This window comes from Urtica dioica, chromosome 12, assembly GCF_054948205.1.
Source record: "Urtica dioica subsp. dioica isolate 48M chromosome 12, U.dioica_male_clone48M_v1_H2, whole genome shotgun sequence".
NCBI lineage: Eukaryota > Viridiplantae > Streptophyta > Magnoliopsida > Rosales > Urticaceae > Urtica > Urtica dioica.
In genome coordinates this window covers 22,865,250-22,888,062 of record NC_142767.1, presented here as the reverse complement: position 1 = coordinate 22,888,062, position 22,813 = coordinate 22,865,250, and the positions used below count along the sequence as shown (strand labels likewise).

At 36.4% G+C, this 22,813-nt stretch overlaps 2 protein-coding genes and 5 long non-coding RNA genes across 16 annotated transcripts; all 7 read right to left on the bottom strand.

Annotated features, from left to right (window-relative positions):
• Nucleotides 1–631: 631 nt before the first annotated feature.
• Nucleotides 632–1,806, bottom strand: LOC149380536 (uncharacterized). Its single transcript, XR_016294300.1, has 2 exons — nt 1,153–1,806; nt 632–1,036 (listed from the first exon to the last, which is right to left on the bottom strand). It is a non-coding gene; the product is annotated as an uncharacterized LOC149380536 (long non-coding RNA).
• Nucleotides 1,807–1,811: 5 nt separating this feature from the next.
• Nucleotides 1,812–5,767, bottom strand: LOC149380535 (uncharacterized). Of its 5 annotated transcripts, none has more exons than XR_016294299.1 (10): nt 4,743–5,767; nt 4,574–4,629; nt 4,133–4,338; nt 3,392–3,560; nt 3,067–3,247; nt 2,930–2,976; nt 2,651–2,747; nt 2,323–2,477; nt 2,113–2,221; nt 1,812–1,975 (listed from the first exon to the last, which is right to left on the bottom strand). XR_016294299.1 is itself a non-coding variant. In XM_089604513.1 (3 exons), exons 1-3 carry the CDS (start codon nt 5,095–5,097, stop codon nt 4,237–4,239), a joined length of 513 nt encoding a protein of 170 aa, XP_089460639.1. In that variant the 5' UTR covers nt 5,098–5,767; the 3' UTR covers nt 3,601–4,236. The 5 variants fall into 5 exon arrangements, 1 of the variants encoding a protein (XP_089460639.1); XR_016294297.1 differs by having other exon boundaries at nt 1,813–1,975; nt 2,323–2,386; nt 2,921–2,976; XR_016294295.1 differs by having other exon boundaries at nt 1,813–1,975; nt 2,323–2,386.
• Nucleotides 5,768–5,813: 46 nt separating this feature from the next.
• On the bottom strand, nt 5,814–6,220 carry LOC149380534 (uncharacterized). Its single transcript, XR_016294064.1, has 3 exons — nt 6,166–6,220; nt 6,022–6,071; nt 5,814–5,935 (listed from the first exon to the last, which is right to left on the bottom strand). It is a non-coding gene; the product is annotated as an uncharacterized LOC149380534 (long non-coding RNA).
• A 9-nt stretch (nt 6,221–6,229) lies between these two features.
• On the bottom strand, nt 6,230–9,505 carry LOC149380533 (uncharacterized). 3 transcript variants are annotated; one of them, XR_016294061.1, is made up of 7 exons: nt 8,879–9,505; nt 8,690–8,778; nt 8,400–8,535; nt 7,888–8,325; nt 7,545–7,700; nt 6,392–7,148; nt 6,230–6,305 (listed from the first exon to the last, which is right to left on the bottom strand). It is a non-coding gene; the product is annotated as an uncharacterized LOC149380533 (long non-coding RNA). The 3 variants fall into 3 exon arrangements; XR_016294063.1 differs by having other exon boundaries at nt 8,721–8,778; XR_016294062.1 differs by lacking the exon at nt 8,879–9,505 and having other exon boundaries at nt 8,690–8,856.
• A 42-nt stretch (nt 9,506–9,547) lies between these two features.
• Nucleotides 9,548–11,058, bottom strand: LOC149380532 (uncharacterized). The gene is made up of 7 exons (XR_016294259.1): nt 10,837–11,058; nt 10,554–10,723; nt 10,416–10,475; nt 10,182–10,226; nt 9,989–10,058; nt 9,855–9,898; nt 9,548–9,786 (listed from the first exon to the last, which is right to left on the bottom strand). It is a non-coding gene; the product is annotated as an uncharacterized LOC149380532 (long non-coding RNA).
• A 40-nt stretch (nt 11,059–11,098) lies between these two features.
• On the bottom strand, nt 11,099–15,034 carry LOC149380531 (uncharacterized). The gene is made up of 12 exons (XR_016294191.1): nt 14,646–15,034; nt 14,450–14,545; nt 14,220–14,271; nt 13,949–14,041; nt 13,604–13,851; nt 13,346–13,480; nt 13,162–13,239; nt 12,834–12,939; nt 12,659–12,736; nt 12,000–12,087; nt 11,821–11,895; nt 11,099–11,712 (listed from the first exon to the last, which is right to left on the bottom strand). It is a non-coding gene; the product is annotated as an uncharacterized LOC149380531 (long non-coding RNA).
• Nucleotides 15,035–18,726: 3,692 nt separating this feature from the next.
• Nucleotides 18,727–21,220, bottom strand: LOC149380530 (Peptidase C78, ubiquitin fold modifier-specific peptidase 1/ 2). 4 transcript variants are annotated; one of them, XR_016294291.1, is made up of 7 exons: nt 21,031–21,220; nt 20,777–20,885; nt 19,770–20,572; nt 19,585–19,696; nt 19,395–19,490; nt 19,074–19,325; nt 18,727–19,004 (listed from the first exon to the last, which is right to left on the bottom strand). XR_016294291.1 is itself a non-coding variant. In XM_089604501.1 (6 exons), exons 1-6 carry the CDS (start codon nt 21,087–21,089, stop codon nt 19,242–19,244), a joined length of 1,263 nt encoding a protein of 420 aa, XP_089460627.1. In that variant the 5' UTR covers nt 21,090–21,220; the 3' UTR covers nt 18,727–19,241. The 4 variants fall into 4 exon arrangements, 1 of the variants encoding a protein (XP_089460627.1); XR_016294292.1 differs by having other exon boundaries at nt 19,163–19,325; XM_089604501.1 differs by having other exon boundaries at nt 18,727–19,325.
• Nucleotides 21,221–22,813: the final 1,593 nt, after the last annotated feature.

Sequence of the window (22,813 nt, the reverse complement as noted above, 5' to 3'; positions counted from 1 at the left end):
GTAGCGGGGATTCCGTCCCGTCCCGCTACCGGTAAGCCACGTTTACTCAGGTATAGAAAATCATCGACATTTAATAGTCTTATTTAATACTACGATGGCAATAAATGAACCACCTTGTCGTTTACTTTAAACATGCTTTCTAAAAAGCTAAATGGGCAATTATGAAACCAGCTTTGGTTAGTTGTTTAGTCAGTAGTGTAGTGCTGTGTTAAGAGAGAGAGAGTGAACCAAAAACAATTTTAGTATATAGTTTTGTTCATGACAAGACTTGGGTTCTTTAGAGTCCCTTCCAAAATCATAATTGACAGTAAGAAATTTATTTTTATAGGTAGTTAAATTGGAATCACTCATTTTAGATTCAGTAATAAGAACATGAAAATAATCATAACTTTTTTCTTCCTTTTTTTTATAATGACAAGGGAAAATAAATTCCACCATATTTTTAACCGCTTAAACCAACTAATTTAGTTAAAATTGGTACCGTCAAAGAACAACCTAGATCTCACTAGGCAAACCAGTAAGTCTACTTGGGAGCCGCTGACGTATCTCTTTTTTCTCCAAAACAATCAAGCAATAACCATAAAAAAAAAAATTCCTTTATTGATTTCAATAAGACAAAAAAAAAATAATAAATAATAATAATTAGCATCAATTAAGCGAAATGGAAGCTCAAGAATTTGAGATCGAAAAACAACCCAACATTTTTACTTTAAAGATTTGGACCTACGGTTCCAATAGTTCCAATAGAAACTTTTGGAAAACACACCAAAAACTTGGAAACGAAGCCACAACTAATTAAAGACCGAACTCACACAGAATACTAATTTTATGAAAGTACAACGCGGATAAACCAAGGTTCAACTTACTTCTAACCGTGGCTTCAACTTTACTAGTTCACCTTATCAAGGTTTACCGCGAGTTATTACATAAATAATTAGTAAGTATAAATGATCTATACGGAAGTTACGTCTCCAAAGCTGGCGAGGAGCTGAATGTGGTAGGAAATTTGGCTTTTCATCAAACCGTATATACAAAACTTGAAAGAAAAAAAAAAGTTAACAAATAAGGTTGAAATCACTACAAGTCTTAAGAAAATGTGTGTTATTCCATGATACACACGTATATGCTTTAAGACGAATATAAATTACGTACCTTTCTTTATGCTGGACAATCCCGTACCCTTCTCGCGGAAAATGAGCTTTTCATCAAACTGAGCTACAAGCAAACAAGTGTGGCTGCACTCATAATTGAGCTGCCTACATACCCTCTCGGGATCAAGCCATTGTAGTTCATATATTGACAAGACAAGAGTAAAATATGTTAGAAATCTAATGCCAAAATGATATACAATTAATATGAAGACAATACATCTATGCATACTTTTAATCAATATCCTCAACTCCAATCTCCAACATTAGATTCTTCGGTAGAAAATATTTTGGGGAATATAACAATACACATACTTTCAGCAAAAAAAAATATAGTTTTATTTGAAAATCATACATATATATATAGTTTTGTTTGAAAATCATATGTTGCTTATGCTCCCCTATATTTTGACTGACCAAAAATAAAAAGAAATTTTTTTTAAAACATTTTGGCCGGCCGGCACTTACAAAAAAAAAAAAAAAAAAAAAAATTAGAGCCAGTCAAAACAGCTAGGGGAGGATAACCAATCATTTTTTTTTATATCTATATATATGAAAATATTAGAAAACCAGAAATTATATGACAGTTATATTCCCTTTTGTACGTAATGTAGGAACTAAATCAGGAGGTCAAGATTGAGAGTACTGATTAAAATTATGCATAACCTAACTATATATGAAGAGGTGTTAGGGAAAGAGCAAGTCGCGTACCCGATTAAGTGGTCGTGGAGCTTTCTTGAACGCTAGAAGAGTCTGTGTTTACCAAGCTGTCCGGCGATACCGATCTCTGGAGCAGAGCCGCGTATGGGTTCAAAAACTCCAGGTCCCTGAACTTAGTCAAGAATGGAAATATGTAAAAGTAGGTCAGATTGGAAACAAAACATTTGGTTCTGGGACAATCAAAGAATTTGCTAATCTGACCATTGAAACTCTCTTGTAAGCCTAAAGGAGATTAAGTAAGGACCTGATTTAGCCTCTTGATTGCAAAAGCTGCCATCTCCTTCACTTGTGAGCCTCAAGACTGAAGCATCGCAAGCAAATGGCTTCACAGCTCCCCTTTGTACAATGTGAATCTGTTCCAATATTGATGACAATTCAAATAAGAAGGAACACAAAAAAAACACGAGAAAAGAAAACAGAGAACAATGAGAGAAGTCGAAATACGGTTATTTACCAGACAGTATAACTTCCTTCTTAAAATCCGGAGACGAGTGGACAAGATTACCAATCACACCAACCTGCAATACTTGACCACTTCAGATAATGCTCAAAAATGCTCAAACCATAAGAGTATTGCAGCATTAGAACAAGGGTGGGTAATGCCAAAATCTGCAATACATAAACTCGATTTTGACCCAGGAACATTGAATATATCTTCCAGCAAGAGAAAATGCAAGGATATTAGTTCTAATATGATTTTTAGGCACAACAATCTTATCTTATTTCTAGTAAAGACAAACAAAGCCTATTCAATCTTAACATGTTTCGAGAATGAGCATTACCAGAGATGATATGGACTTCACGGACTATGGAAAGTGACATTCACCGCCACACTGGGATCCCTTATTGTCTCTGTAACCTTGTTCACCCACGAATGCACTGCCACAAAGCACCAAAAGCTCTTATTAAAAACAGCACTACTGCTTTAATCTTCTTTTCTTACAATCCATTTAAGCACTCTACAAAACAGCCTGTGATAAATCCCACTAAAAGCTACAGATTCATGTAAATCCAGCACATCTTGAGAATACAAAAAGCACAAATTAACTCACATTCTATACCTCTCAGTAATAAACAAAGCGAACTCCACGGGAAAGACCATACACACCTTTGAATGCAGAGTATCAGTTAAGAACACATTAGTTATCAATGCATGCACTACTATTGAAGAGACATTAGGGACAAGCAAGCATTGTACCTGATTCGCTGGTGTTGATTCATCCAGTTGTCAGAACGGCCCGGCTTGACCACCGCCATGGCCTTTTCCGGACCCCATTCAGACTCCGATGGGCTTCTCTCTGACCGACTTGTCCGCGATCAGCCGCACCAAAACTTCTCGATCAACCACTCCGATTGAAGTTTCGAGTGATAGCAAAGAGCTGGTTATTGCGGCATAGAAGATCAAAATATGTGAAGTAAAAATCCAAAAGAAAAATACCACTTAATAAAACAACATAATGATATTAACCAAAAAGGAGAAAGAGAGAGAGAGAGAGAGAGAGAGAGAGAGAGAGAGAGAGAACCTGCATTGAAGGTGGTCATCCTCGCAGAAGGAGCTTGAGAGCCGAGGAATTGTCTCAAGATAAGAATAGCGACTCAATGGCTGTTGTTGAAGCAAAGCAACAATCTTTTTTGATGCATCTGCAAGAATGGCTGCACTCAAGACTGAGCTGCCTACGTACCCTCTCTCCTCTATTTAGAAGAGAGAGAGAGAGAGAGAGAGAGAGGGATCAAGCCCTTGTAGTTCATATTTGAGGTGTGGGATAAGAAATAAAACGTTGTTAGAAATTTGATGTAACATAATAGTCTAACAATAAGTATATGTATGATGTACGGCAATAATACATCAACCATATATCTTAATAATTAAAAGTACATAAATGAATGCAACTTCATACAATTTTTTTTATTTTTTTTTTAAATAGATATTGATTAACATCCCCAAAGCTTTGACAGACTCTAAAAAATAGACGCCTAAACACTCGTCCGGCCCACCAACCTAAACCCACTACCAAAAAAAAAAAAAAAAAAAAAATCCTATGACAAAATTTTTTAGAACCAGCCAAAACATTTAGGGGAGAGGTTAATCAATAATTTTTATACATATGTAAAAAAATAATAGACCTTGAAAATACATGAAAGTTAAATCCCTTAACCTAACTAGGAGATCGAAAGTGAGAATATGATACTTCGTATTAAGATTATCCATAGACTATGATGGAAAGAAAAAAAGAAACGAACATTTTAGATGGAAATAAGCATACCTTCTGATTCGAGACTCCATTCCTTTGACAACTATGTCAGTTTCAGATTGTGCTCACACAGAGCGAGTGAGGTTGGGTGCTGATCGGCGGCGAGAACCATTCGATCACAATCTGACCCGGAGCTTCTTCTTCGCCTCAACGATGGACCGGGGGAACAGGTTGAGCTGCGAGGCACTCGAAAAAAGAGCGTGGGCTTCGTGTCCAGGCTGAGAGAAGAAAATAAAAAATATGTAAGACAAAGTGTATATATAACATTATACACCACAACATTCAATCGTGGTTGATTCTTGATAGTAATATAAACATTGAGGTTCACGTCAGCCTATATGAAAAAAAAATATAAACAACAATTATCATACAAAAATAAAATAAATAAAAAACGACCACACTTCTCTGAATCCATTTTCAAGTTAGCAAACAAAAAGAAACGAAAAAAAAAACCTGCTTGATATTGCAAACGCCTTCGCACACAGAGAGCAAACACGACGTCGTTCCGTCTGAACCAAAAACAGTCAGTTAAAGAGATATACAGTGAGATATATATATATACACAGTGCGATATATACATATATATATATATATAGAGAGAGAGAGAGAGAGAGAAAATTACCATTGGTTGCTGGATCGATGATGTGGAAGGCAATGACTCGGTCTTCCTGAGCGTGGCAGAGGTTGATGTGTTTGTAGCTGTAATGTCTGCCTCGGCGCTCTGTGAGACGATCCTCCGCGGCCCGGATCCTGAAGAAAATCCAGTAACCCTTCCCGTGGAAAATGTGCTTTTCGTCGAACCCCGGAAATAGATCTGCAAGTAAACAAGTGTGGCTGCACTCATAATTGAGCTGCCTACATACCCTCTCGGGATCAAGCCATTGTAGTTCATATATTGACAAGACAAGAGTAAAATATGTTAGAAATCTAATGCCAAAATGATATACAATTAATATGAAGACAATACATCTATGCATACTTTTAATCAATATCCTCAACTCCAATCTCCAACATTAGATTCTTCGGTAGAAAATATTTTGGGGAATATAACAATACACATACTTTCAGCAAAAAAAAATATAGTTTTATTTGAAAATCATACATATATATATAGTTTTGTTTGAAAATCATATGTTGCTTATGCTCCCCTATATTTTGACTGACCAAAAATAAAAAGAAATTTTTTTTTAAAACATTTTGGCCGGCCGGCACTTAAAAAAAAAGAAAAGAAAGAGAAAAAAAAAAACATTAAATTTTTTTAGAGCCAGTCAAAACAGCCAGGGGAGGATAACCAATCATTTTTTTTTTATATCTATATATATGAAAATATTAGAAAACCAGAAATTATATGAAAGTTATATTCCCTTTTGTACGTAATGTAGGAACTAAATCAGGAGATCAAGGCTGAGAATAATGATTAAAATTATGCATAGATGCATAGCCTAACTACATATGAAGAGACGTTAGGGAAAGAGCAAGTCGCGTACCCGATTCAGTGGTCGTGGACCTTTCTTCAACGGTAGAAGAGTTTGGCGATATCCGAAGCAAAGCCGTGTATGGGTTCAAAAAGCTGCCATCTCCTTCAGTTGAGAGCCTCAAGACTGTAGCATCGCAAGCAATGGCTTCACAGCTCCCCTATGTACAACATGAATCTGTTCTAATATTCATGACAATTGAAATAAGAAGGAACACCAAAAAACACGGGAAAAGAAAATAGAAAACAATGAGAGAAGTCGAAATACGGTTATTTACCAGACAGTTTACCTCTTTCTTAATATCCGGAGACGAGTGGACAAGTTTACCAATCACACCAACCTGCAATACTTGACCACTTCAGATAATGCTCAAAAATGCTCAAACCATCAGAGTATCATGGGGGAAAACATGTGGCAAGTGCAAACCGCTTCGTAGTATATGGCAGCATTACAACAAGGGTGGGTAATGCCAAAATCTGCAATACATAAACTCGATTTTGACCCAAGAACATTGAGTATATCTTCCAGCAAGAGAAAATTGAGAATATTAGTTCGGGTTTTGTTTTATACCTGTTTTTTGTTCTCGTCCGTCTTAAAAGCGACGGTCCAAATGGCAGCACCAGAAGCTATCTGAAGCACCAGAAGCTATCTGAACCTTTGCGTCTGGATAGTCAAGAAGCTCAACGAGAGGAGGAATAACACCTTTGATTCTACACAAGCAAAAAAGACATTCACAACAATTCCAGGAGAGTCCATCGCTGAAACACAAATATATTTAAAAGCCAAAGAAACAAACCCGACTCTTCTTTTTATGGCATCGGCGGCTCTCCTCAAAATGTTGTGTACACTTTTGTTCCTGCAAATAAAAAAGGGGAAAGAGGTGGCTGCACTCATAATTGAGCTGCCTACATACCCTCTTTTTAAGAGGGATCAAGCCATTGTAGTTCATATTTTAATAGTTAGAAATCTTTTCAACATAAATATTGATACTAATGAACAGTATATAAATGACAATGCATAATCTTAATTAACTACAATATATTTACATCTACAGTACTAAGCTTCACCAGCCCTTACTTTCTATTTTCAGTAAACTATTACTACCAAACTTCATCTCTCCCCTAAGAGAGACGAGCTTATTGTTAGACTAGTACTACTAAACTCTATCTCAACCCCAGAGAAAAGAGGCGATCTTATGTTTAGAAATTACTATCTGCACATACCTGCAAAAAATAGACATAAAAACAAGAGAATGGTTTGTGCGATTCTAAAACTACCAAGCTCAATCTCTCCCCCGGAAAGAGAGTCGAACTTATTGCTAGACTAATACTACCAAGCTCTGCCTATCCCCCGGGAAGAGAGACGAGCTTACTACGAGATTCTAATACTACCAAGCTCCATCTCCCCCACGGGAAGAGAGACGAGCTTAATTGCTAGATAGAGTTATGTGCGTGCGCTTCTAATTCTAAATACCAATGTCACATACATACTCCATTTATTCTAACCTGTGATAATGTACATCAACTATTGTTTAATCGAATGTAGCACAGTACCTGCAAAAAATAGACATGAAAAAAAGGAGAGATTGGTTGCACAAGTTGTACAGACCATTATAGATATAAGCTGCTATACCTGCAACCAACTATTATACAATCCAGCTACTATCATATTTTACAGCGCACCTAAAAATTTAATAAGGAAAAAGAAAATGGCAGTTGCACAATTTGAACAAACTGCTATTCTGCTTGTATTCTAATTTTTTATACTAACATTTATCCTAACTAGTCCCTCACACGTTCTATTGTTATTGTTAGTAGACTAACACTACCAAACTCGATCTCTCCCCCGGGAAGAGAGACGAGCTTAATTGCTAGATGTTACTATGCACATGAGAACATAAATGAAGTAACACAAATGGCTGGCAAACAAAAAGGGGCATTTTTATTTACCTTGTTTTTTAGTCTGCACTCCATTGTGTGGATTTTTCTGGTGGCTTAACCATCTGCCCATACGCAAAGACAGTATAGTTGAAGGCATTGAGAAGTTTGTTGACCATCAATCGTTTGGTCGTAGAAGGACCTTTGTTGTGCTTTCAGACAAGTAACCTATACACGTGGTCATGTGAGTTTGAAACATCATATAAAAGTAGAACAGGCTCAATGTTTCATTGACGAAACTAAAGTTAGAATTTTGAAAGTTGAAGTAAAATAATAACCTCTTTCAGCTTGTGTGTGCACGCTTCAGGATGAACATAAAAGTAATTTAAAATAAAGATGAACATAACGTACATACCTTTCTTTTGTGGGCCGAGCTATTCAGACCAGTAAGATTCTTTATACCCGCAGCTTAAGATGTGAATCGCTTCTTTAAGGGGACGCCATCGGTGGCAGGAAATCCACGTTTCCAGAGCTGGCCAGGAGCTGAGAAAAAGACCTCTCCGGATATCATATTCTCGAGCTTCGCGTAGGGGCGGATGGCTTCTTCAATATCAATCTGTATTGGTCCTACAGATCATGAACCTCGTAAAAAGATAGAGAATTAACAATACACGTCTAACTCAATTTGCAAACTACTCTGAGTCAAACTCCATAGCACTAAACACTAAAACTTACAACTACACTAACCAAAGTCTTGTCGTCCTCGAGCTGCTTCCCATCGCCCCTGCTGGGATTCCTACCTTGTCTTGAATTCTCGGGGGAAACCGTCTCACAGATCCATAGTGCTTCCTAGCTGAGTATTTACACACGAGATTAAATGCAACACCAATAGAAAATCAAATCTGTATGGGTATCGAGAGTCCATACCAAGAGCGACCTGTGAGTAGCGAGTTGTCTTCTCTCCAGCAACTTGCGGTAGTAGCAGCAGAAAAACCTTTGGAGACTCAGCCGCCGACGAGTGCAATTCGGCTTCTCTCATAAGACCTTCCTGACAGATTTGCCCCTGCAAACCAAGAGCTTCAGGTCAACCTAAATAGAAAAAATATAAACAATAACAATCATAAACAAAAATAAAATAAATTAAAAACGACCACATTTCTTTGAATCAGTTTTCAAGTGTAAAAAACAAAAACGACAACAAAAAAAAAAAAAAAAACCTGCATCAGATTCTTGAAGAAAATTCCGTACCCTTCCCACGGAAAATGAGCTTTTCATCAACTCTCATGCAAACATGACGTCGTTCCATCTGAACCAAAAACAGTCAGTTAAAGAGATATACAGTGAGATATATATATACACAGTGGGATATATATATATATATATAGAGAGAGAGAGAGAGAACTAACATTGGTTGCTGGATCGATGACGTGGAAGGCAATGACTCGGTCTGCCTGAGCGTGGCACAGGGTTGATGTGTTTGTAGCTGTAATGTCTGCCTCGGCGCTCTGTGAGACGATCCTGAAGAAAATACAGTAAACCATCGCGCGGAAAATGGGCCTTTCGTCAAACCCCGGAAATAGATCTGCAAGTAAACAAGTGTGGCTGCACTCATAATTGAGCTGCCTACATACCCTCTCGGGATCAAGCCATTGTAGTTCATATATTGACAAGACACGAGAAAAATATGTTAGAAATCTAATGCCAAAACAATATACAATAAATATGAAGACATTACATCTATGAATAATTTTAATCAATATCCTCAACTCCAATCTCCAACATTAGATTCTTCGGTAGAAAATATTTTGGGGAATATAACTATACACATACTTCCATAAAAAATATATATATATAGTTTTGTTTGAAAATCATACTTATATATAGTTTTATTAGAAAATCATGTTGCTTATGCTCCCCTATATTTTGACTGACCAAAAATAAAAAGAAATTTTTTTAAAACATTTTGGCCGGCCGGCACTTAAAAAACGTCAAAGACAAAAAAAAAAAAAAAAAAAAAAAAAAAAAAAAAAAAAAAAAAATAGTCAGTCAAAACAACCAGGGGAAGATAACCAATCATTTTTTTATATATATATATATGAAAAAATAAGAAAGCCAGAAATAATATGAAAGTTATATTCCCTTTTGTACTTAATGTAGGAACTAAATCAGGAGGTCAAGGCAGAGAATAATGATTAAAATTATCCATAGATGCATAACCTAACTACATATGAAGAGACATTAGGGAAAAAGCAACTCACGTACCCGATTAAGTGGTCGCGGAGCTTTCTTGAACGCTAGAAGAGTCCAGCGATATCTGAACACAAAGAAAGAACGTGATAGATGTGATAATGATAGAAAGCAGAAAAGAAACTAATCATTTACCTTGATATTAAACAAAGCAATTCCAGCCCGGCACCATAACCGACCTGAGGAAAAAAAATAGCAAGCATCAATGTTGGCATCAACATAACTGAATACATTAACAAGGAGCCAATGTTGGATGAAGGGCTTTTTGCCTATTAAGTTGACGAACCCATTGTCGCGGAATTCCTGGCTGACCTCTCCGTACTTCTGGTTGTTCAGCCCCTTGAGTGGCAAAGTAAAGAAAATTATAAAAGAAACAATGAAACATTACTTGTATTTGATATAGTTGTGAACAAGTCTGAGAGGAAGTAATTAATTAACTCATCGTCTCATCCTAGTTCTTACCTTTTTAGTGATGAAATGACTTGGACTAAGCTGAGATCCAAATCCCTTATCCTCCCTAGCCAGAAAAAAAAAAAAAAAAAAAAAAAAAAAAGTGTGGCCTTTGTTTATTAGATGCTTTGAACTTACTGTAAAAGCAGGAGGTTAGAGTGCATGGTGAAAGCAAAGAGCTCAGCAAAGGAGCCAAGGATCGAGAGTGTCACGCTGGCAGATTTTCCTTGCTGGGTTAAGACTTACAGTCGATTTGGGCGACGATCCTCGGAACGACGTTGACACGATCATTGGACATTACCGATACTGACAGGTTTATTGGGTTATCAACTCACACAAGCAAATAGAAAAAAAATACATTAAATCATCATGAATTACAACTACCTTTCTCTGAGGAGTCCTCATGCTTCTACCCCTGCTGGATGTGGGACCGCGTTGTTGGCTCGGCTAATCTGATCTCCAAGATCGGCTTCGTCCGCAAACCGTGACTCGGCTTTCTGGAACATCCGCGGGGCTGTCATATCAAGAAGAGTAACCGCCATACTTGGGGCCGCCTAAGAACAATCATTTGAACGAGTAACCAAAATTCGGGTACGTTTGTTTTTAAAAAATCGGAATTGAAAACTAAAAAAACTGGATAAAAGAGTGGCGATAAGGTTTTCATTACCTTTTGGGTTTTGCTTTGAAGTCGACTAGCACAGAGCGAGATAGGGTCGGGTTGTTGACTCGGCGGCTCAGATTTCTGAGATCGGCTTCAGCAGCTGGATGCTGATGAGTTGGCGGCTCAATCGGATTCGTCACGGTAACGAGGCAATGTCTCTTGTGTGGGAGCTTCTATGCAAGTAAAGAATGAAATTGGGTGGCTGCACTCGGTGATCGAGCTGCCTACATACCCTCACTCCTCTTTTTAGGAGAGAGAGAGAGAGGGATCAAGCCTTTGTAGTTCATACTTGAGGGGTGGGATAAGAAACAAAAAATTTGTTAGAAATTTCATGTAACAGATAGTTGAACAAATAAGCATTTTTTTCACAGAAAGTACGTAAAGGAATATGCAACTTCATATAATTCTTACCCAAAATAATATAATACATATAGTTTTATAAGTATTTTTTAATTTTTTAAGAAATAAATATTGATTAACATCCCCCAAAAGCTTTGACAGACTCTGAAAAATAGACTTCTAAACACTCAGCCGGCCCAACAACCTAAACCCTCTACCTAAAAAAAATAAAAAAAAAACCCTATGACAAATTTTTTTAGAACCAGCCAAAACATTTAGGGCGAGGTTAATTAATAATTTTTTTATATAAAAAAATAATAGACCTTGAAAATACATGAAAGTTGAATCCCTTGAGTAATCCATGAAAGTATCGTTGGTATTAAGATTATGCATAGATGATTGTTAATTAAGATGTATGATGAAAAAAAAAAAACATTTTAGATGGAAATAAGCATACCTTCTGATTCTAGACTTCTTTCCCTTGACAATTATGTCAGTTTGAGATTGTGCTCACGACGAATGAGCGTGGGCTTCGTGTAGTGGCTGAGAGAAGAAAATAAAATCATAGGTAAGAATAAGTGTATTTATAGCAGTATACACCACAACATTCGATTGTGGTTGATTCTTGATGGTAAAAAGGAAATTACTTACCATAACATCAGATGGTGAAGATCAGCTACTCCAAGAGGTTAAAGTACTGGTCGTGGCAGCAAAGTAGAACAGCATCTGTGTAGTTGAGAACAATACAGAAGAAAAATCACTTAATATGAAAACCTAAAGATATCGATCAAATCAGAAGAGAGAGAGAGAGAGAGAGACTGAAATTGGACCTTAATAGCCGAGGCAGTGCTGGGTAGCTGTTGTTTTATCATAAAAACAATCTCCTTTGGTGTTTCTTCCATACATCTGAAATTATGGCTGCACTCATATTTGAGCTGCCTACATACCCTCTCTCTCTCTCTCTCTTGTTTTTAGGGGAGAGAGAGAGAGAGAGAGATCAAGCCCTTGTAGTTCATATATCGACAAGAAAAAACAAGTAAAATCTGTTAATAATTTACTACTAAACAATATACAATATATCATCTTAATCAATACCCTCAACTCCAATCTCAAAAATTAGATTCTTCGGTAGAAATTATTTGGGGGAATATAACAACACACTCTTCCAGCAAAAAAATATATATTATACATATATAGTTTTATTTGAAAATCATAGATAGCTTATGCTCTCCCAACACTTTTGACTGACACCAAATATTTTGGGCCGGCCGGCACTATTAAAAAAAAAAATTGGAGCCAGTCAAAAGAGCTAAGAGGGAGGATAACCAATCATTTTTTTATATATATAAAAAAAAAATAAGAAACCAGAAACAATATGAAAGTCATTTTCCATTTTGTAATTAATGTAGGAATTTAATCAAGAAGGTCAAAGTTGAGAATCCTATAGACTATCTATGAAGAGGTGTAAGGGACAGAGCAATTAGCATACCTTCTTCAGTGGTTCTTGGTCAGCTCATCAATTTTCTTTGAACGCTGCCTCGGTCAGAGAAACTCCAGCCATAAGTACCTGAGGCAAGGAAACAAGACCAAACTAAATTCTATGATGGCCAACACTCATGGACTATTAATATCATGAAGACTAAAAAGAGTAAGATTATACTTACATGTCTCACTACTTGTGATTACAGCCGTGTCTTTGCTGCTTGAAATCATCGACACTCAAAACACCAGCACGGTCCCTGCTTCCGGGGCCAGGTCACATCAGCGACCCTGTCATCCAGGCAAGTTCATGAAGGAATAAAAATAGGAATATAGAGTAGAAGATGAAAGTAGCTGTGTTTGGTGCAGCGGAGAAGTCAAAGGGGCTGTCAAGCATGAGCGTGCACGTCAAAGGGGCAATCCAAGAGCTAACAGGACCCATATTCGGTTCCCTTAACCCTTACTCTCGAAATTATGCGTTGTCTGAAACAATAATTAAGAAAAGTTAATCACCTCAGTTTGGTTATCTACAAGAAACTTCTCAACAGTACTCCGCATTTGTTGACTTTCTGTAGTCGAAAGAGTGGAGGTCTGAATGTAATAGAGCCCCATATATAAGCGTAGTCAAAAGATATTACATGATGCATAAAGAGCTAGGGAATTCATTTTCTTGCCAAGGAAACTCAAGAGTACTCACCCGTATGTAAAAGTTCCTTGTTTCCCAGTTTGAATCATCAGCCGAGAAAACCTCTGCTAGATGAGTTTCCCAGAACACCTTCCACTTCAACAGCTCAAGAGTAGCCTGGCCTAGGTAGAAAAGCCTTGGTTTGACCTTTATAACAAAAAATAAAATAATTGATAATGCATCGCACACTACACTTTTGTTTGCTACTAGAAACTCAAAGAAAACCTGGAAAAGAAACAATGTATTTCATGCAACACGATCAATACGCACCTGGAGTGACAAATACTAAAAGAAACAAAGTAGTTGGAACGTGCCTCCTGTGACGGTCGGGCAAAACTCTGACTTCAGCGACTGAGGCACGAAATTGTAGATCAGCAGGGTTAGCTTCGGCTTCGGCTTCAGCTTGGTCAGCATGGTTTTTTCTTGATCACGGGTTGACCATCATTGGGTTTCACAGTAGTTGAGGGTGTAATTCAGAAACACAGGCAAGCACTCGTGGGACTTGTGTGGTTCAGGGCCTACAACACCAAAATAAAGCAAAGATCAGTTCCAAATTCTCAACCAAACAGACAAAATTTGAGAGAGAGAGAGAGAGAGAGAGGGGACGAGACTTACGTATGACGTTCATGTCAAATCAGTGGTTAGAGACATACCCTCATTGGAACTTTCTTGAACATCGGCCAGTGAACTCAGACACTCCAGTAGTACCTGAGACAGGGAAACAATTCAGTGAATATGAACTGGAATTGATACTCATATTAGTTAAACAAATTGGTTTTTACATAACGGAAGAAGTAAAATACTATTGTGGATGGGATAGACCGTGGACGGAAAATAATATCCAAAATGTAACCTGATTAAACAAGGGTCTGGAATAACAACAAACCTTGGCGTGGGATTTTCTTTTGGTGTATCGGAAGAGATTTTCAGAAGAGGACCTGAGACGGGGAAACAATTCATTGAATATGATTTCTAGTAACGATCAAAGTAAGATGCTAACAACAAGTTCTTATACAAAGTAAGCATTTCATCATAAAATTGCAAGGGTCTTAAACTGTTATTGAAACATCTCAAATCGGTTTATCATATATCGAGCAATATTCCAATAGATTTTACCTAGGTTTTCCCTCTCGGCCCCAACCAGATTTCGTAGCGTAGAACCCTAGCCCCACGATCCTCTCCACAGAACAGAGATGGAAACCCCGATTCAAACTAGCATCACCAACATTTGAAGGTTAGGACAAACGATAGAATCTGAAACCAACGGCAAAGATCGTCGGGAAACCATAAGATGATCGGAGAAGGAACTTACCGGCGAAGGAGGACCACAACAGAGAGAACGACAATGTTACATTTCTCAATCGCCGCGCTTTCTAAAATTTCCCTCTAGGGTTTCCCGTTGCTTCGATCTCTCTCTCTCTCTCTAAAACCCTCTCTCACTCTCCGACTCACAGTGGTCCGAGAATGTTACATTTCTCGATCGCCGCACTTTCTCGATCGCCGCGCTTTCTACGGCGAAATATTTCCCTCTAGGGTTTCCCGTTGCTTAGATCTCTCTCTCTCTAAAACTCTCTCTCACTCTCCGATTCTCTCTTCTCTTGTTTTTCTTTTGGCGCTATAATATGAAATAGCGGAGTGGGCTTTATATTTCCTCTTTCTTTCCTCTTTTGTTTTTTTCGCTCAAAAAGAAAAGGAAACTTTGAGCTTTCCTTTTTTGTAATGCCAGCTGTCTTTCTCTTTCTTGGGCTGCTTAGTCCTCACGCTAAAGGTGGCCATATGGGATCCCGCGGGACCCCGTTTCCCGTATTATTGGTACCATGTGGGAAATGGGAAAAATCCATATTATAAAATATGGTACCGGGACTTTTGTCCCGGAACCATCCGGGAAATGGGACGGAACCGGGATCCCCGTTTAGCACCGTTTAGTACCGTATTTTTTATATTGTATTTTTTTAATTGAAAATATATGAATTTTTATTTATTTTTAAATGTATTTATGATTAAAATAAAATAAAATAAATAAATATGGGAAATATGGGAATCCCGGAACCGCGAAATATGGTACCAGGAATTCCCGGTACCGTGGAAAATGGTTCCGGGATTTCCCGGTACCATTTTTTACGGTCCCGGGAGTCCCATTTCCCGCAAAATATGGGACGGGACCAGGGGATCCCATTTCCCGGGTTCCATATGGCCAGCTTTACCTCACGCTGTCCTAATTTTGAGACACCTGTCCTGTTTAATAACTTTCCTTTTTTTTTACTTTAAAAAAAATAAAATCAGTGTAGAGCTGCTTGGTCTCCAAGTCACACACAACAACGAGTATAGACCCTGATTTTGTATTATGGACTCACTCTATTGGCAATATAAATTCGGGCCGTTATTTTATTCTACCCACGGATTCATTATTTTATGGAATTGATACAGTAGGCAGATTAAAAATAGTAATGTTTCAGTAGAGAAAAAAATTACATAATCCAAATTCATAGGCATTTAACACTATTTAGAACATGTCTTCCAAATAATCCATGTTTATAACTAATTTAGTTACACATCTCGTCCAAAAAAATTGTCATTTCATACAAACAACAAATTACCTTGTTCTAATACTTATAATATAAAAAAAATAAAAATAAAAATCAATTACTTATAATAAACTAGACAAGAAAAATACAAACAACAACCAAAAAAAAAATGCAGGCAATAGCAAATAAAAATGAAGACATTATCAACAAAAAAATGCAGACATAAGCAAAAAAAATATATAGCCATTAGTCAAGAAAAATAGTAACAAAGATAAATGCATACAATAGCGTAGAAAAATGCAAACAGTAGCGTAGAAAAATGTTAACAATAACATAAAAAAAAATGCAGACAGTAGCAAAAAAACATGTGAACATCATCGAAAATATTTATATAACATAATTTGGGTATTGGCTGCAACTTGGTACCCATCTCTAATCTAATTGGACATAAATTTGTTAAAGTTGCAAATAAAAAGTGATATAGCTAGTAGCCAACTAAAAACAATTATGTCACAGTAGCATAATATTGCATAATACAAAGATCATAGGCATTTTACAATAATAAAATTGTATAATGAATAACAATTATACATATAATATAATACTAGAAAAATGATACAAAATTTAAAAATACTATAATCTATAATAATATTTAGAGAGTTAAGTAGGTATTAATAAGAGTAAAAAAAAAGTAAAAATATAAATTAATTAGTACATAATAAAAACAGTTTCCCATGTTTGTGACTAGCTTCATTCTTGGATATTAAAAACAGTTTCCATAAGAAATGAGTATTGTAACAAACATTTATGAGCACAATTAAAGTATATAGAAATAAAGTAATACCGTATGAGGAAAAACAAGAATATTTTTATTTTCCAATAGATTGCTAGAAAATTGCTCAACTTTTGGACTAACTATGCTTGCGATTGCCTTCCACTTTTGGCTTTTGCATTCATTTATTCCTACCTTTTTTTTTACTCGAAGATAATTCTACATTTCTTCCACTAGTGTTGAAAAGTGTTCCTTGTAATTACTTTACATTCATCTATAGTTTGATTAATAAAATTAGCGCGAAGGTATTTTGTATTTATATTTCAAAAATAGTAATATTCACACTGCAAATTAATTATAAGCTTACCCAAATTTATTTATTTATTTATATAATACCAAATTAATAATTTTTACCTTCTAAAAGTTTATTTTTAGTGTCTAGCTGGAAATGCATACCAATTCTTTCGGTTAGGTTCTTTTAATTTTCATGCTCATCTTGTACGAGAAATAATTTGCATATGATGAACTAAAAATGCAACACAAAACTTCGTGGGTTCAGTACAAGTACAACTAAAGTAACTACAACTAAGATTGTGTTTTATAAAGGAAAAGAAAAAAAGAAAAAAAAAACATAATATTGGTTCATTTTACTAAAAAAAATGCTTGAAACAAAGGCTCTTAGAATAGTAGACAACGAGACTCGGAAAACTGGAAATGAAGCTCAAAGTGCACTATTGGGAATAAATTATGGGAAAAAAAAAACAGATAAACCTAAGGATAGATATCGACTTTATATCCGATTTGTTTGCATCAGAAATTATACAAACCTAAATTTTCTCTAAAACCAGTCCTAATTCCCGGAGTGAGAGAGCTATTAATGTCCCGCAAAAAATGAAGTCTCTCGTCGTCAACAGACAAATGAAATAAATTACACATACATAAAAATAGTAATGCAAGTGATGACAGAGAGGCAAAGAAGTCTCAGCAACGCAACGGCAGACCCGAAACATGTTTATACATTCCAATAAAAAAAAAAAGAGAGAAAAGGTAAAAATTTAGTGGACAAGCCATAGACGATGTCAAAGTGGGGACGCTGGAGATGTCAAAGTGGGCCGCGGCGTCCCTGGCCTCGTCGATGTCGGCTTTGAGGAAAACGAGCCTCGGGTGCTTCTTTGCGAGGCCGACGAAAATCGGTGCGACGGCCCGGCAAGGATCGCACCAAGCCGCGGTGAAGAATAGATAATGACGTTTTGTATATAACCACTGAGATTAGTTCTAAGCAGCTAAGGCCCGACTCACACCCCCAAATCGAATCCTAGTCCAACCATGGTCAATGCTGAGCAAGCTTTAGCTCATGCAATATCAGCATTAATCATGCAATATCAGCATTAAGTAAAAATAAAATAATAAGAACAAGCATATTTATTTATTCTATAGTTCATCATAAACACCAAGAGTGAATTCTGTAGTTCAATTTCTGTGGTTTCATGTTTTCCTGTCGTTTTCTATTTTATGTCGTTTCTCGTATTCCTGTCGTTTTTTTATTTTTCCGTCATTTCTCGTGTTCTATCGTTTCTTTGTTTCCTGTCGTTTCTCATTTTCCTGTCATTTTTTATTTTCCAATGTTTTTTTTGTCGTTTCTCTTTTTTCAGTGTTTATTAGCTTCTGTCGTTTCTCATATTTCTGTACTTAGTTTCCTGTCGTTTATTTTTTTTCTGTCGTTTTTATTTTTCCTGTCGTTTCTCTTATCCAGTGTATTACTTTTGTCGTTTCTCGATTTTCTGCCGTTTACTTTTTTCTGTCGTTTATTTTTTCTGTCGTTTTTCTTTTTCCTGTCGTTTCTTATTATTTTTGTCGTTACTTTATTTTCATTAGTTTTTTTTTTTTACTTTTCCGTTTATTTGTTTTTTTACATATATATATATATATATATATACATTATTCATAATAAAATACACATCCCTATTATTATAAACACCGCAGTAACAAAAATAATAAACGGTAATTCTGTTTTTGTGTTTAAAAATGGTAATTCTATTTTTGTGTTTAAAGGGAAAAAAAGGTAACATATTTTTTGATTTTCAGAAACCAGTTAATAAAAACATAATTACCACGTATTCTTTTCTTTCAAAAATTCTAAAACGTGACCACCAAACATGTGTGTTCTTTTTCCAAATCATAACAAGAGACAGAATCTGTATTTATATTTTAAATGTTAACAAACATGGACACCTAAGTACAACGAAGAAGAATAGATAACGGCGTTTTGTATATAACCGCTGAGATTAGTTCTAAGAAGCTTAATCGAATCCTAGTCCAAATATCGCGTCCTAGTCGATGCTGAGCAGCTTTAGCTGATGCACGATCAAAGCCGCTGCATTAAGTAAATATAAAAGAATAAGAACAAGCATATTTATTCTAAAGTTCATCCTGCAATTATTACCTGTAATGTAAACACCAAGAGTGAATTTTAAAAATTAGAGCCCTGGAATGGCTGATTCGCAGTTATACCAACAAAAGCAAATTGCTAACCATGCATCCGGATTTACTCTCTTGGCGATTCATTTGAAAGACCTTCATTTGAGTTTCTAGACACAATTTTGGTCAGTCCCTAGATTTCGTAGAACGTGCTGTTTATCGTCTTGAGCGATTCAAGTTCTTCCCCGTTACTTATTCCATCATCAACATAACACAGCTGAATGCAACAACTATGTCAAACCACATTCTTAAAAAAAAAAAAAAAAAAAAAAAAAAAAAAAAAAACCTGGTATTGTGGCTTCTTTAGCGTATGAACTCCTCTCTTTATAGCCATTTGCCATCCTACATTTTGCTTCAACGATTTCTCCAGGGCTGCAGTTTTCTGAAACAATAGAAAAGTAAAAACCAACGATTGACATTGTCTTAAGTTTTTTACCCACATAGTTTGGGAAAAGCTTGTAGATAATTTAGATTACATGAGCAGGGTCCAATATCAAGAGATTGTATTGTGGCATTCCTTTGCGTTGATAGCTTACTTGAATTCCGACGATGGTCCTTGAATGCCCGTTGTGTTGGAAGTACAACGGCCTATCCACAACACTCAAAATATCAACCTTAGTAGTAAGTCAAATAAAAGTATAATCAGAAGATAAAGACTCACGCTTTCTCGGTTTCAATTACCCGGCGGCGATTGCCAGAATTAATCGTTTTTTTACCAGCAAAGTAATTCCATATCCAGTCAATCAGAATCTGCCGACCTTTACTTTCTCTCGAGGAATTATCACCACCACCACTATTGCTATTGCCTGAAGATTCACCGATCTCCATAGTCGAACCGTTATTCTTTCGCACCACAAATTTATCCATCGGCCCGCGTACCTCGACCCCTTTCTTTTTCTCTCCAACGCTCGAGCCCGGAACGCTGAGATAAAGCGACTCGGACTCTTTGGGACCGAAATCGACGACCATCGCTCGGAGCCCGAAAGAGCGCAAAAGAGCGGCGCATTCGGTGGTACCGATCCACTTCTTGGTTCCGTATATTCTCTTCTCGAAGTGCTCTGAACCGGGCTCATCGAAACCCCTCTCCCAAGCGATCTCGAGCCATCTCTGCAGCGACGGGATATCGGGAACGAACCCGGACCCGCCGAACAAAGCTTGCCTGGTTTCTTTCCGTCGGGAAAGCAAGTGCGAGCTCAGCATTTGGACGTTGCGATACCCACAACCCCATCCGATATCTTCGGACTCGAGGCTCTCGAAGTGGTCCACGTGGCCCGACAAAATGCTCGTCGTGTTTTCGGGTTCCGATTCCAAACGATTCCTCAACAAGACCATTAGACCGCCTTCGATTCTACGAAATTCGCTTCTGATCTGCAAATGAATTAGCCGATTGGCCTTCTCGCCGAGACTACCGGGCCAGGAACTAGAAATTTCCTCGAACCCAAAGTCACAATTCACTTGATTTTTCTGCAGAATTAAGTTTTTTTTTTAAAATCAACATCTAATTCATCGAACTTGTGCGTCACCAAGTAAAACGCCCTCAAATTGGGATATTCCTCGGACATCACTTATAATAATAAGTTTTTTTTAGTAGATGCAGGGCTATGGATAAAATGAATCTTAGTTAGCTCAGACTGATATCCAAAATTCAATTTCTGAAGTCGAAAGTACCGGAGATTGAGGAAAATTAGAAGGAGAAGAAGCCAATTGTTGAGCCAATTCAAAGTCTATCGCGAGTTGTTGCTGTTCTTGCTCGTCCTCAAAATGACTATTGGCGTGTCTGCAGATATATACATATATATATATATATATATATATATATATATGATATAAATCTACCATTATATACAAGATACGCATAGTTATACACTCAAACGTAGACATACAAACACGAGAACGCAATTGATTCGGAGTAGAAGACAAACCGTTGTATTTCTGAAAAAGGAACACGAAGGTCGCAGAAAGGGCAACACGCGGACTCCATTGTCGTTTCTTCAACGACTAGTTTAAAGCTATGACTCGATCAAAACGCTAAGTTTTGAACGCAAGAAGATGAAGAAGAAGAAGAGGGAAACTGAAAGGGCACGAAATAGTTTCAGCAAATTATATTGCAAATAAAAGAGATTTAAGCTACAGGATTATCGTTCCTAATATGTACTTTATTAGGTCAATGCAATTGAGTTATGTTCTACTAGCAAAGAATGTACTACACTGTGGTGAGATCACCGCCTTCTTTGGCCACGTCACCCACGAAACATCCCTTCCTCTCCAAACTACTTCAATTTCTGTGGTTTCATGTTTTCCTGTCGTTTTCTATTTTATGTCGTTTCTCGTTTTCCTGTCGTTTCTTATTTTTCTGTCATTTCTTGTGTCCTGTCGTTTATCGTTTTCCTGTCATTTTTTGTTTTGTCGTTTCTCGTTTTCATGTCGTTTCTCGTTTTTCACCTTATTATTTTTCTGTCGTTTCTCATTTTTCTGTCGTTTCTCATTTTTCTGTCGTTTTTATATTACTGTCGTCTCTTATTTTTTTTGTCGGTACTTAGTTTCCTGTCGTTTTTTATTTTTCTGTCGTTTCTCTTATCCAATGTATTATTTTTGTCGTTTCTCATTTTTCTTCCGTTTTTTTTACTTTTCTTTCGTTTCCGTTTCCATTTCGTTCCTATATTTTTCTTTCACTCTCTTCCTCCATATTTGAAACCCACTTCTCTCTCTCAGCGTCAATATATAGAATGAGTTTTGCTTCTTCCAAGGATCCAATAAATATTATTTTTAAGGGGAGGACCCAATAAAGATACCTTCTGTTTTTTTCAGAAATAAAGACAAGACTATTAGAGATTATTATTTACAGGAAGGATCTGCAACCTTGTAATTGGTCTATGGATCTCGATGTTTTTTCCTATTAATCCACGTGGTTAAATCAAAATAATAAGCTATGTGCTCCATATATTGAGTGTGCATTATTATCTTATGTTTGCTTGCGTTTAAAAACAAAAGTTACAGTGCATAAATTTTGATTCCATATACCTTTTATTTTGTGGATTTTGAACCCCATTCTCTTAAATATGATCGACTCACAAATCCATAACAAGTTATTGTTGGTACCACCCAGACTAAGCCTTTTTTTTTTTTTTTTTTCTCTCTTTTCAATTGGGTATAAGCTTTGGAGTATATATCTTACTGTCATATTTTCATATACTTTTCCATGTTCTGATGGGATTCATAAAAGATTATAACATTAATACATAATTTTTTTTAAGTATTTGAATTCAAATCAGATATTTATATACATTGAAGATAACATCACTGAGATTAATTTGAAAATTTATTGTCGAAGTTATAATTTGGGGGTTATTTGTAAAATGTATGTATATATCAAGGCCAAGTAAGAATCTGAATATGTATTTTATATTCAAACATTTTATTTAATTTGTTGATTTTGCATCAAATTTTTTATACTATGTCTTAGTTGTGCTTGCGTTCACTGTGAATTCTTCTTCAATATGCGCATGCTTATTGATCTGTAGTGTTTATTATGCCATTTTAATTTAAGAGTTCAAACTAAAATTACCATTAAATAGAAATGATCAAACTAAAAAAATAATATTATTGCAGATGTTATGGCCTTGCGGTGTTTAAAATATAAAATTTCAACTCAATTGATAAGATATTAAGTTGAACATGGAGGGTTGAAATATAAGAATCAAACCT

Excerpts from the sequence above, each read along its gene's own strand:
- LOC149380535 (XM_089604513.1), bottom strand. The coding sequence starts at position 5,097 with ATGCATAGATGTATTGTCTTCATATTAATTGTATATCATTTTGGCATT. Across the intron at positions 4,630-4,742 it reads CATCGATCCAGCAACCAATG|ACGGAACGACGTCGTGTTTG; the intron begins GTAATTTTCTCT and ends TTTTTGGTTCAG. Across the intron at positions 4,339-4,573 it reads GCGTTTGCAATATCAAGCAG|CCTGGACACGAAGCCCACGC; the intron begins GTTTTTTTTTTC and ends TTCTTCTCTCAG.
- LOC149380530 (XM_089604501.1), bottom strand. The coding sequence starts at position 21,089 with ATGGAGTCCGCGTGTTGCCCTTTCTGCGACCTTCGTGTTCCTTTTTCA. Across the intron at positions 19,697-19,769 it reads GTAATTGAAACCGAGAAAGC|GCCGTTGTACTTCCAACACA; the intron begins GTGAGTCTTTAT and ends TGTTGTGGATAG. Across the intron at positions 19,326-19,394 it reads TAAAGAAGCCACAATACCAG|CTGTGTTATGTTGATGATGG; the intron begins GTTTTTTTTTTT and ends TGTTGCATTCAG.